The 13,614-nt window shown below is 34.0% G+C and overlaps 2 protein-coding genes across 3 annotated transcripts; one reads left to right on the top strand and one right to left on the bottom strand.

Annotated features, from left to right (window-relative positions):
* Positions 1-202: 202 nt before the first annotated feature.
* Positions 203-8,530, top strand: LOC111369775 (glycine oxidase). Of its 2 annotated transcripts, none has more exons than XM_022991410.1 (10): positions 203-608; positions 2,331-2,480; positions 3,263-3,477; positions 3,593-3,663; positions 3,768-3,930; positions 4,592-4,781; positions 6,175-6,333; positions 6,433-6,521; positions 7,010-7,086; positions 8,125-8,530. In XM_022991410.1, exons 1-10 carry the CDS (start codon positions 269-271, stop codon positions 8,144-8,146), a joined length of 1,476 nt encoding a protein of 491 aa, XP_022847178.1. In that variant the 5' UTR covers positions 203-268; the 3' UTR covers positions 8,147-8,530. The 2 variants fall into 2 exon arrangements, with proteins under 2 accessions (XP_022847178.1, XP_022847179.1); XM_022991411.1 differs by having other exon boundaries at positions 452-608; positions 2,336-2,480.
* Positions 8,531-11,540: 3,010 nt separating this feature from the next.
* Positions 11,541-12,276, bottom strand: LOC111369776 (ferredoxin-2, mitochondrial). The gene has a single exon (XM_022991412.1). The coding sequence runs from the start codon at positions 12,214-12,216 to the stop codon at positions 11,746-11,748; it is 471 nt and encodes a 156-aa protein (XP_022847180.1). The 5' UTR covers positions 12,217-12,276; the 3' UTR covers positions 11,541-11,745.
* Positions 12,277-13,614: the final 1,338 nt, after the last annotated feature.

Below are 13,614 nucleotides of genomic sequence, written 5' to 3'. Positions count from 1 at the left end.
AAAAGAATAAAAAAAATTTAATTTACGTGTAATATTATTTTATAATTGAAAATAGGAGAGAGAAAAATGAAAATTTTAATTTTATGCTGGCCAAACGGGGGTTTGAAAAAATCTTTCTATTTAAATAATATGAAGTAAAACTTAAAAAGCATGATTGCATCATTAAAGTAAAATGCGACACTAATTAACTGCTTTAACTTTATGCAAATAAATTGAACGCCGTCTTCGCAAGCTCGCACTACACTGCACTGAAAGCATCTTTTTGCAAATGGCATCAACTACACTGACATTAACTCCAGCTCTCAAAATCAACGGCGTCGTTCCGAAATTCGGCTTCAAGTTTCACTTACATGGCGGCATCCCAAGTGATTATACGAATCCAATCCTTTCATGTTCATCTTCAATCAAACATCGTACAACCCGATTGAAACCAGTTTGCTCTGCCGGTTTGAACCGGTCATCCGGGTTGAATTCACACACTTTCGACGTAGTCATTATCGGAGCGGGTATAATCGGGTTGACCATCGCCCGCCAATTTCTCCTCGGATCGAATCTTTCCGTTGGCATCATCGATGCCGCCGCACCTTGCGCTGGCGCCACCGGTGCAGGTACTTATTGTATAGAAATCAATCGATCTCTTAAGTTTCAAGCTACGGTGCAGGGTTGGCTGCATTCAGAGATTTTTGAAAACTTGTGGAAATTTTTTTTTTTTTTTAAATATAGATTTGTATGAAATAGTGCACTTTCATTTTTAGCCTTATTTGAGCCTTTTTATTTTTATTTTTTTTAAGAATACGTTTTTTCAAGTCTCATTTTCGACCACACATCTTTTATACAAGTATTTCAAAAGCATTTACTTTTTAACTCCATATTACATTTTACGCAAAAATTGAGGTAAAATTTAAAAGACTTTTGTAGAATTTAAAAAATCGTAAGAAATAGAATTCGAGTGAAACTAATCCAATAATAATATGAATTCTCACATACGAGTTGTTTCCACAATTTTCCTTCTCCTTCCTTTTCGCTTTACCATATAATAAAAAATATTTAAAAAGAATAAAAATTTAAGGCCTTAAACAAATAAACAAATAATAATCAATAAATATAAATTTGATATTCAGGGTTATTAGTATAATATAACTTTAAAGAATAAATAAAAAGTTAATATATTTAAATTTAATTATAAACTAGTCTATATGAAATTTTATAATTTAGTTAAAAACAGATATTTTTCACAAAAAATGAATGACAAAAGAAAAAAAGTTACAAGACTCTAATTTAATTTTTTCCATAAAAAATAGAGATAAACAATGAGTGAGAAAAAAATAGAAAAAATATAATCAATAAATTTTTTTTTTAATTATAACTCTAATATTCGTAGAAAGGAAAAAGAAAGAGAAGTATTGATTTTTTATTTTATTTACTTTTTTTTTTGTGAAAATCTCCAAAAATCTTCTGATTAATCAAAAACAAAATTTGAGATTTTATTTTAGTATTTTATACGTAAAAGTTAGTGCTTTGGAGCCTTTATTAAAAGTCAAGTCATTGAGATTTGAACATTTCAAAACATATAAATACTTCTAAAAAGTTTTAATTGAAATTGAATATATCAATACATTCAGAAAGTCTCAAAAAATCTACACTGAATATTCCTAAACTTTTTAAATCCCATAAAGTCATTAAAAGTCTCAATTGAATATACCCTAAGCTTAAAACGTCAAATTTATGTAACTATGTATGTTTTAAAAAATAAAAATAAAAAATTGTTAGTTGAATTTGAAACCCCACACACACACACACAAAAAGGGGGGGGGGGGGGGGGGGAAAGAGAAACCTTTCAAGACTTTTAAGTAAATTCTGTGAGTGAAAAAATTTAATTTTGATAACTCTACCGGTAGAATAAATATGACTTTTAAGCATAACAAAGGGTGCACTTACTTTGACAGCAAGCTAAAGCTAAATTTACTTTTCTTCTAGACTTTTACTCTCTGGAAAAGTAAGTTTTGTCAAGAAAGAACGTAATTTTGATAATTATAGGTTTGGTAAATAAGTAACTTGACTAAACATGCACTTGTTTTGATAGTAAGCTTTACTTTTGAGCACAATTAATTTGAAGGTAAGCTAAGACTTTATTCCAAATTAAATAACTATTTTACTTCAGGAGAAATAACTTATAAAAACATGTTAGAAAATGCGAATGTGCATATAACTTTTATTTTTTTGAATCACGGTACATGCTCTTAATCAATGGATATGTATTACTGGAATTCTGATAGGCTTTAGGATTTCTTGACCTTTTGTTTGGCATTTGAGCTGATTCTCACTTCTAGGACAGGGTTACATATGGAAGGTTCACAGAGACCCAGGGACTGAAAAATGGGAGCTGGTAATGAGAAGCCATCAACTATGGGAGGCTCTGGCAGAGAGCATCCATAATCAAGGCTTGGATCCTTTGCAAACACTGGGATGGAAAAAGACAGGTAATATCAAATTTCCTCTTATCAATGACTTGTAAGAATATTGTTTTGTGGAAGTATTTGATACCGAGGAGTTTTGAAGAATGTGAATGAGCAACTCGTCCGCCCCATGCAGTTTTTGTATTCATGTCTGCATTTGTAATTTATCCTTGTACTGTTTTTTGTACCCAAGTAAATTTTTTATTGGTTCTATCTCAGATAGAACTGTATGATCTTTTATCAGCGGATTATCATATAATTTGCATATTAGGTGGGTTCCACTCCAAAATGATGTGTTTAGTTCTGTCCTAGTTTTCAGAATTGTTAGTCACATGTTATGGTTTGTTAATCGATATTTGTTGGAGAAAATACAAGTAATTGTATTTTTACATACAAGGCTGATGTAATTAACCAGCCTGTTAATCATGATAACATAAAAATGACTTACCCGTGACAACCAAAAAATAAAAAAGAAAAAGAAAAAAAGAAAAATTGGAGTATGTTCTTGCAAAATCATGCTCCATTTATGTCATAAAACATGTAGGATGAGATCCTCTGCGCGAGGTGGATCTTTCATTGCTTCCTATTCCAGTATTCTCATTTGATGGAGATTCTAGTTAGTTGGTATCTCATATTGTTCAAACAAAAGCTTAATTAACCTCTCATTTGTATAAAGCTATGAGTTCCCTGAAAAAAATGAGTGAAATGAATTTTCCGAGCTGGATCTAGTTGATATTTTAAAGACTATTGAGTTCCCCTCCAGAATGCTAGCAGCGTTTTAAAAGTGGTAATGATTTCATTGACAGGAAGCATGTTAGTTGGTAGAACTGCAAATGAGTGCTCCGCATTGAAAAGTAGGGTGGAGCAACTCTTGGAGGCTGGCTTGGAGGCAAGTTTCTTGTCTTGTGATGATTTGCAGTCAGAAGAACCTGCTCTTATGCTTGGAAGTGAAGGTGGTGCGGCATTTGTACCTGATGACTACCAAATAGATGCTCGACGTACTGTTGCATTTATCGAGAAGGTTACTCTAAAAATTCATTTTCTTTCTTCAAGCAATGGCTGTTTTGTTTCTTGTGCTTTTAAGATTTTGTCATTCATTTACATAATTATTAATTTATTTTTATATTGTTTGATAGGGTAACAGGTATTTTGCAGCGGAAGGAAGATATGCTGAGTTCTATTATGAGCCAGCAACCAGTTTATTAAGGTAGCAATTTTTATTTTTATTTTTATTTTTTGTAGATATTATTTTAAGCTAAACAAATAACAAGGATTGACACTTGTTAATACTCTTTACACGTCTGTGCTCAGATCAGAGAGCAGTGGGGATGTTGTGGCAGTTCAGACTTCCAAGAACACCTTGTACAGTAAGAAAGCAATTATTGTTGCTGCAGGTTGTTGGAGTGGCTCTGTGTTACATGACCTGATCAAGCATTCTGAAATTGAATTAGATTTCCCAGTAAAGCCTCGAAAGGTTAGAATTCTATGTGTGAATTGTAATGCTTCTAAATTTGAATTGTTTCAGTTTCATGGTTGTTATTTATGTGGGATATATGAGGTTCAAAAGGATATGGATGTTAGGAAGATGAAGGGGTACAATGATTTTGTAGGAATTTTTTATTTTTATTTTTTGGGAAAAAATGTATTGTTTCATAATCTGAGTCATAGAAAAACAATATATATGTATGGCAACTATCCCAATTCCGAATTCTGAAATAGACGTAAATTTCTCTTTTCCTTCACTTTTGTTTAGAGAACACAGTTTCCTTATATTATTAATCAATAATCACTTTCCAGTTCCATATTCTACTTTCCAGTCGTATTTAATCTGAAATGCATTAGCCAATCCCTTTGAAACCAAGATGTTGGTTAGTATCCCTTCTCCCATAGTATTTACATTTTCTTTTCCTAACACTTGTTTTGTCATATGGTCCCTCTCCTTAAAATAAAGGAGAAATTGATATTTAACTGCCAAGCCCAACATAACAGGCCACCGAAGAGCTCTAAAGACTTAAATTTCTATAACTTATGTAAAAGCTCTCTAACTCCTGAGCTTTGCAACGTGACTTGCATCCACTAGCTTTTTAGCCATTCTAAAGGCAGAAGCCAAATGCTTTTTGTGAATTGTGTGGCAGGGACATCTGCTTGTTATTGAGAATTTCAAGTCATTAAATCTTAACCACGGCCTTATGGAGTTAGGATATGTCAATCATAAATCTGCAACCCTGAGCTCTACTACTACTGACTCAGGGTCAGGATATGATGCAAACACTTCATCTGTTTCAATGACAGCCACCATGGACATGTCAGGAAGGCTGGTTCTTGGTAACTCTTTACCTCTTGTGTCCTGGTTTTCTTTCTCTGTTTATCTCTTTCTTGCAAATGCCCGAGATGCATAGATTTATGTTTATATAATATGGTGAAGGAATTATGCAGCCTGATGCACTTGCATTGAACTTCATGAACTATTGTTATTACCAAGACATTTAACATGAATTGTTATGCTTGCCACAGTGACTTGGATTGGATTTCTTGCTAGCAATTGCAAAATTGGACTATGTTTACCTTGCATGTTGCTGTAAATAAAATGCTACTGGGCCTGGAAGTAAAGTCTGGATTTTTATGTATTAGTGGGTATTAGTCTTTGTTCCCGATCCTTTCGTTGATCTTTTGTAAAATGTAATCAGAAGACACCTTTTTGGCTAGGGGGGCAAAAAAAAAAAGGAACAAAATAGAGCATATTGGCAACATTTATGACGAGGGAACAAGTTTAGCCGACAAATAATAGAAGTGACTGAAAGAACAGCAAGAATATTAGTGGAGATCGAATATTAGAGATTTAGTAATTAGGACTTAAATCTGAGCTAACCAGAACTTTCTGGATTAATTTGTTCTTTTGTTTGAAACAATATGGCCTATTCACAGACTTTTCAAGCCTTACGACTCTCAAACCTATTCTAACTAGGAAAACTTAAATAAATCTAAAACAAATTGTCACAAGGAAAGCTTTAATCTATAGAAAAGAAGTCCAAAACATAGTGTAACTAGGAAACTTTAATCAGTAGAAACGGATACATCTTAATTTTAGATGGAAAGCTGAAAATACAAGTATCTAAATCCTAAATCATTTGTAGATCATCACTGAAGAAACTAAAAAGAATATGGGTGGTAAAGAAGATAGGTGGAGAACTTCTTTTATCAGTGCACTTACTTTTATTGGTAATTGGTTTGTGTGGCATGACCAGATAAAGATTCCAAAATGCTGTCCGGTTTGACAGGCTCAAACCGGATACTCTGTCAATTATATGGGAGTCCCATAATTTCCTTCAAAACATGGAAGTGATGAACAGTCAGCTAATGGGCTATCAACTTCAATCGAAATTTAAGCACCCAACTTACTACGTCCATTAGTGTCATATGGAGTCACGAGGACCCAACCTCTTGCTACATCGTTCCACAAACTCGACCTTAATTTTATTTATAATTATGGTGTTAAATAGTATTTCAGGCTTTCAGCTACAAGAATGTAGATTGTCAACTCTATATAGAATTGTAGAAAGTTAGAAGTTTTTATTATACCGTCTCACTATATCAATATGTTACTGTGAATGAAGTGAACTTAATAATTGTTGCACTATCTTGCCTCAAATTCAATCTCCTTCCTTCCCCCAGGAGGATACGTGCCTGCAGTTTTTTTCAAGTTTATCTGGTCTTACAGGTAGCAGCCGCCAGCTTGTGGGATTCAACACTGAGATTGATGAATCTGTCATCACTCAGATATGGGAAAGGGCAGGGGAGTTCTTTCCTATATTAAAACAAGTATCACTTAAAGAGTTGAACAAAAGCAGAGAAGTGAGAGTTGGGCTGAGACCATACAGTATGTGTGCTAGGAAAAATTTCGCTATGATTATATTTACTGTATATATTCAAATTGTTGTCACAGACTCATCTTTTATGCTGTTTTATTTTGTTTTAGTGCCTGATGGAAAACCAGTGATTGACCACGTTCCTAGAATATCAAACATGTTCCTTGCTGCTGGACATGAAGGAGAAGGACTCACATTGGTAATTTTCTCTTTTTTTTCCTCTCTCAACAATGTGCTTGTTTTACGGAAATATTCCGTGCTTATTTGGTGTACAATATTAAACAATACTGGACAGTATAATGAGATGTTTGGCAAATAAGCTTATAAGTCATGGGCCCCACAATATTTGTGGCTTACAAATAAGCCACACAAGTAACTCATTTGCTACCTATTTGGCTTATTGTGCGGGACCCACTCCCACACAATTTTTTAACTTCATAATTGTATGGGGTCCATGGCTTACAGGCCATGGGCTTATTTCCCAAACATGATCAACATATACAAGATTTATCTTATTTTCTTTAATAACGTTCCTGCTCACTCTACATTACCAAACATGCAATCAATTATCCAGCTGTTTTTGGCTTCCATTGGAGCTGGTTTCATTACCACGGCAATGGTTTTGTTTTCTTACCATTTTTATTGTTGCTGGAAAGTTCATGTGCAAATTATTTCACGCTTCATCAGGCTTTGGGAACTGCTGAAATGATTGCTAACATTGTTTTGGGCAATCCTCGAAAGGTTGATCCAGCACCATATTCCATGTAAGTTTGGTCTTTTGTAGTAACATGACAGCAAGTTTTATGATGTTTTATGTCAATTTTTCTTTTTCCTGAATGTTTAATTGTTTTGTGATCATATGTTTTACTATGCCCAGTTTTTCGTTTTCTCTGCTGTGTTCTCACATTGAGAAAAAATCACCTAAGATATAATAAATTTGCTAGATGCGCACACCATTCTTTTCTTGTAATCTATTAATATAAGTTGAGAATTACAAAAAGATAGATTTTAAGAAAATTAAAATGTTTCCAATATTTGAGTACTAGTTTCTAGTGCTTCCTCTCTGATTATTTATTTCTCCCTGTAAGTACATCTTCGAAAAGTCGGGCCTAGAATGCTTATTTGTTTGAGGGCCAGCCCTATTTCATATCTCTGAGTATACTCCTCTTGCTGGTCTGAAATTCCTTGAATAATGGAAGTATCTTTTCACTTGAATCGAAAGAAGAGATGGTGATAAACAGAGAGAAAGAGATCTAAAATGCACAGTACATTTTGAATAGATTCTTTGTAAAAAAGAAGAGCAAATTCAACTGTCTTGTCACCAAATCTATGTATTCCTCCATGAATGGTATGACACTAGACAACATTAAGCCTCTTCTTGGTTTAGATAAAACCCAGATCTTTTAACAGATTTTGATAAAAATTGATGGAATGTATAGCTGAAAAGTTGTAGATTCATGAAATGTGTTGTTAAAATTTATTATTGACTTTGACTTGAATTTTAATCAAAAATATTAGTTGAACCAAACATGGACAAAGAAAGAAAATAAAATTTTTAGATATTATATAGTCATTAATGCCCCCACATGACTTACCAGGCATTGCTCCAGAGTGTATGACCATATTCTGGATTGTCTTGAGTAGACATTAAGCAAAATGAAAAAGGCCAAACTAGGGTCCACAATCAAATTGAGAGAGGAAAATTAGGGTTATTAGCATCTCGAATAAAGGGAAAGGGAATCGTGGATTTTTGCACGAGCCATATACTCAGTTCTTTAATTTCATTAATTGGTTTGTGACAGGAATACGGTCAGTGGGGTTTGATCCACCACTTGAACCTCGAGTAAGGACAGTAACGGTTGGTATGCCACGAAAGAAGATTTATGTTATTGATGGCAATTGTTGAGTTTGTCTGTTGTGGTAACTAGGGAATGAAAGAGTTGCAATTTTTCATCGAATAATTATGCTATATTATGGTAGAATTGCTATTTTCACCGAATAGTTAGTTCTGTTGTGATTGTAATGGTGTATTGCAATGAAAATTGTTGTCATTATACATTTTAGATTAGAAAATTTAAATGCAACGGAAAATTAGCGTTTGTAGAATTTCCGCTTGTGATGGATATGCTTAAACTCAATGATGTGTAAAGAGGCCATTTTGAAATTCAACGACCGAAATGAAATTATGCTTATGTCAGTTACATTGAACAGCTGAGTTTTTCTCTCATTTCTATTACGTCCCATTTGATGATCTAGAGACATGAATTGTAAGGTCGCTTTGATGATCTAACAGGAAAATTTGATGTTTGACTGTCTTCATATCAACACACTCTTCGTATTTATCATTTCCTCAATCGAAAAACTAGCGATTTGCAAGAAACTAACTAGATTGAAGATATCAACACCAATCTCTCTGGAAGCAATCATTTGAGATTGGGTTGGCAGTAAAACTAGCAGGAGTTGATATTTTTTCAAACCAACGAAATCAAACTTCAAGCAAGATTTAGCTTGGGACAAGAAGGGACATCGAACTTTAACTTTTTCCCAAATTATTCACCCTATCTACCACCATTAACGAGAAACCTGACAGGGCCAAAAGAAATGCTGAGATGGCCACAAATCACCAGCAAGAGGGAAAAGGAGTTGATACTGAACGTTCCAACTTCTTGAATCTTCCTGTGTTCTTATCAAATTTCACCAATTTCCACCATGGAATCATTAACATTGAGATCATCCCACAAGTACTCCAGGAAGAATAAAGCTTCTTATACATTCCATGAATGACAATTTGGATGACATTGTGTGCAAATTCAAAAACGCTTTAGTGGGAAAGTTTGTTGAATTCAAAAAACTGTCGAATCATGTGTTGATGCGTAGCACAATGTCAACAATGATGTCAAATAAAATGTGCAAGTAGCATGATTAGCTCCAATAAATATTCATTTGTGGAGAGTGGAAACTATTTTACATGATTAGTTAACCTAATAAAATGTCGGGAAAATTTTTATCCACGCAGTTATTGAAAGTAATTGGTGACCACAAAATTTAACTAATAAGAGTGGATCAGTCTAAACAAGGAAAAAGCAACAGAACAAGCCAGCCAACAAAAACACAAGGTATCCCACTGAACTCAGTAGGGTCCATGAACATTAAAAAATAGTGAGAATTCTTGATCTCTATCGATTCGAAAATCCAGTATTTGAATTGATGTCCTTTCAACACGTTAGCCCATAGAACGTACACAAATTCTGCTAACATAGAAATCTAGCATTCTCACATGACTACATCAGCTTAATAGCTAAATTGACCGAACATAAGGTCACTAGATATGAGTGAATCTCAAATATCATCACCTGATGGAAAACCAAATTGCCATAGGATTATAGTAAAAGTCTGAGAATGGTAAACAAAACACGAATGATATGCACGCCTGAGAAAAACATGCAATGGATAAAAATGAATCTATTAGTTGCACAAGAAGATATGATATAGTAACTCTTCAAGGAAAAGCTTCCTGAAAAATTTTTCATCGTCGTGAGTGAATCACATAGAAGAGCAGATGTAGGGACTTTTATCAGTCACACAAACTATACTGGTGACAAGATGAAAAAAAGTGAGTAAAAAGAAAGTATTGAGAAAATGTTCCCACACAGTTTTGAATTAGCAATCCCTCAAGGAAGAACCAAAAGCACAAGTCAATTACCAAGACAAGAAGTGCCATTCGGTGTATGGAGGTAGGGTTACGGTTTGGGTGGGCGTGATTGGACTCGGATCTCAAGTCATAAGAGTTGCCACTGGGGTGTTAAATACGGCAAGCCACGGCTCGGCTCGGCTCGGCTTTGCCATTTTTCTTTTTCAATTTTTTACTAAAATTGCTTGTTCACTTAGTTATGATGAATTGGCTCGTGTCAGCTGCTCAAAATTTGCTGCTTGGCTACCTAGTAGGGTGAGCCGAGTTGGGAATTGACTAGCCCCACTTAACACCCCTAGTTGCTATAGTACTGTGTCCTAGTTCAAACAAGTAATCAGATGCTGGTAGCCTACATTCCATCAGCCTCAATGGAGAGAGAGGAAAAATACAGATATGGGTAGCGGACTTAAATTAAATCAATTAGTAAGGAACTGTAGCAGAATCTCGAGTCATACGAGTTGCTATGGTACCGTCTCCAAGTGCAAAAAATTGACCAGATGTGTATAGCCTAAAATACAACAGTTTCAAAAGAGACAGTTCGCAACAAATCAATCTTCATTAACCTCAATTTATCATCTGGAAAAAATTGGTAATAGAATGAATCATCCCAGTAATTCTGATTAAGGATTTACAAATATTTCAATACTAAGGTCCATATAGTTTAAGGAATATGCATGTGTAATCCTAAAAACTCAAAGCTTAGCAAATCTAGCCAATAGTGTCAAGCTCAAATAGAAGGATAACTACTTCGTAGTAGATTTTTCTAGCACTTTTAATTATCTCATTTTAATAGAGGATAATAACCTTGTTAGGAGGAGATTAAGCAATTCAGTTTCCACTTTCCTAATCAAATTAATATAACCCTTTGGTGTGAACAGTTCTCACATGTAGAATCATTTTGCTCCTATAAACACTATAAACACTCAGTTCCCCAGCTATACTAAAGACAGTAGTTGCAGGCACTATTAGACGTAATGAACACACCATAAAGTAAGAATATCAGTACATACATAGCCCTCCCGGACTCCACAGTCACTTCATAAAACAAATATACCATTGAGTGCCTCAACTTACGCCATCTAATAATTAATAGAATACCTAGACAAACCACAGACTAATCAGAATGAGGAGAAGAAGGCAGTCGAACACAAGCAGATCATTAGTCAAGAGGGATCAAAACAAGGGTATCCATAGTTTATGGGGATAATTGTCGAGTTAGAAGAACTGAGCTTTATGCAGATATTGAAGCTAGCTTGGTCTGCTTCGAGGGTACTCTACCGCTGTTATTGGGTGACTTCAATGCAATTGATGTTTACATAACTATTTGCATCAGAACAAACTACACAATCCTATTAATTATTCCATTTCTGCCCTATACGACTTCTCGGAGTAGAGCTTCACGCCAATATGACTAATTTAAGACACATCAAGCGTAATGGTAAGAATATTTATTTCCTGCAACCTTACCAAAGAAATGGAAATAAAATTGCAATTGAGAAAACCTAACTGCAGCATTGCTGCTAATGCGGGCCACAACATAGAACGCCAACATATATGAATAATAAATAATCCAATTTCTCAAATTTCATCCAAGAACAACACCATTTTACTGCAACAATCAAATTAACCATCAAAATATTCAACACAGTCTGGTTTGGAAAGTATTTTGTCCCCATTATTCAAATAAATCCTTAAAACTGACCGCGCAGTGACTGTTCTCGGGATCAAGATATTACGGAATGTCCCACGGCTTGGGCTCAGGCACGGCGACAACCATACCTTGCAGCTCAGGAGTGAGAACCACCTGGCAACCGAGCCTGGAGTGCTTATTCATGACCCTGGAACGAGAATTCCTCCTCAATACATACTGCTCGTCATAAGTAGGAGGGGGTAGCTTCTCGAGCCACTCCTGGGCGATGTGCACCTCGCATTCGGCCGAGCACGCATCGATCTCTTCAAGCCGGTGGGAGTCCGGGTCGATCAAACCCTGGTTGGTCAATGCCTTGAGAAGGGTTTGACCCGAGAGCCCCACTACCTGGCGCTTGATGCCGTCCGGATCCACTGCGAAAAGCTTGACGAGTCGATCCGAGACCTTGGCTGAAGTAGAGGCAGAAGATCGGGTAATTAGGGCGCGAGAGAAGAGGGCTGCGGAGGGATTTTTCGTAATCTGAGAGGCGAGTTTTTGCAGTGAGGAAATCGCCATCGTTGTACAGTGCGAGAGAGGAGGGGACGGGTTAGGATGGGAGTATAGACTAGAGGAGAAATTTTGGACTGATTGGTAATATTATTCGTTTTGTTTGGGGTTAACAGTCAGTTCAAAGTTTAATAGAATTAAATTGATTAGTGAAAATGTTGCTCCACCTACATGTACAAGTCTTGTGAGAAATTAGTGGATCAAGAAAATTAGATTTACAATTGTGATTAGTGGATCAAGAAAATTAGATTTACAATTGTTGAATAAAAATGGCCACTTTTAAAAATATGGACCAAATAGGATTTTTTTTTATAAGAATTTTTGGGAGAAATGCCCTTAAATGCAAAATAATTAGGGCAATTTATAGTGGAGATTCCAAATATTTTAAAGTAGTGTAAATAATATTCAAACATTTAAATCGTATTAGACAGCTTCAAGCCTTTCAATAAAGTACGGCAGGAACCTTTTAGAGCGCATTTGGTTTATCGTTTTCAAGCCTTTTTTGCTTTTAATTTTCGAAAATGTCCAAAATTTGTTTGGTGTGTTGTTTTCGAAATTATATTTTCGAAAATAAGGAAAAATTTATAATTGAAAATACAAAATGATTTTTTTCCATTTTGAGTGCTTTTAGTTAAAAAAACTCAAAACGTGAAAAGCGCTCAAAACAAACCGTTTCTTTCTCTTTTTTTCCTCTTTTTTTTTTTTTTAATACACTAAGGGGATGCTCAACAGTTCTTTTAAAATAAAATGTTGTCATTTGATACAACTGAGTGAAGCATAATAATTTTAAAATCCACAACATTTTTCAATTTTTCATTATTTTTTTTTGTTGATCAAAATTTAGAAGAACTATTATTTTCTTTTTTATTGTCCAAGTGACAACAAAATACATTTAGAAGGATGAAGGACAGACTAGCTATTTTTTTTTTAACAAGGATTCCTATTTTTGGTCTATAAATTTATTATTTTATTTTTGTAACAAAAAAAAATAGTAAATTCACCAAGTTTAAAATATATATTATCTGGTAATATATTAACATAAAATTATTATGTTTTACTAAATAATCAAATTAATAAATGTCGTAAAACAATTTCTAAAAATTTATTATTTATTATTTTATTTCTGTAGTGAAAAAAAAATAGTAAATTCACCAAGTTTAAAATATATATTATCTGGTAATATATTAGCATGAAATTATTATGTTTTACTAAATAATCAAATTAATTGAATAAATGTCATAAAATAATTTCTAAAAATTTATTATTTTATTTTTATAGCAAGAAAAAATAATAAATTCACCAAGTTTAAAATATATATTATCTGATAATATATTAGTATAAAAATATTATATTTTATTAAATATTCAAATTAATTGAATAAACAATTTCTAAATTGTATTAGACAGC

The sequence above is a fragment of the Olea europaea genome, chromosome 20, assembly GCF_002742605.1.
Source record: "Olea europaea var. sylvestris chromosome 20, O_europaea_v1, whole genome shotgun sequence".
NCBI classification, from domain to species: domain Eukaryota; kingdom Viridiplantae; phylum Streptophyta; class Magnoliopsida; order Lamiales; family Oleaceae; genus Olea; species Olea europaea.
Note: the sequence above shows the minus strand (reverse complement) of the source record. Positions and strands in the feature narration are given on the sequence as shown.

Bases quoted from the DNA above. Each gene is read 5' to 3' on its own strand.
- LOC111369776 (XM_022991412.1), bottom strand. From the start codon at position 12,216: ATGGCGATTTCCTCACTGCAAAAACTCGCCTCTCAGATTACGAAAAAT.
- LOC111369775 (XM_022991410.1), top strand. From the start codon at position 269: ATGGCATCAACTACACTGACATTAACTCCAGCTCTCAAAATCAACGGC. The intron at 6,334-6,432 runs GTATGTGTGCTA...ATTTTGTTTTAG, and splicing joins AGTTGGGCTGAGACCATACA to TGCCTGATGGAAAACCAGTG. The intron at 7,087-8,124 runs GTAAGTTTGGTC...GGTTTGTGACAG, and splicing joins GATCCAGCACCATATTCCAT to GAATACGGTCAGTGGGGTTT.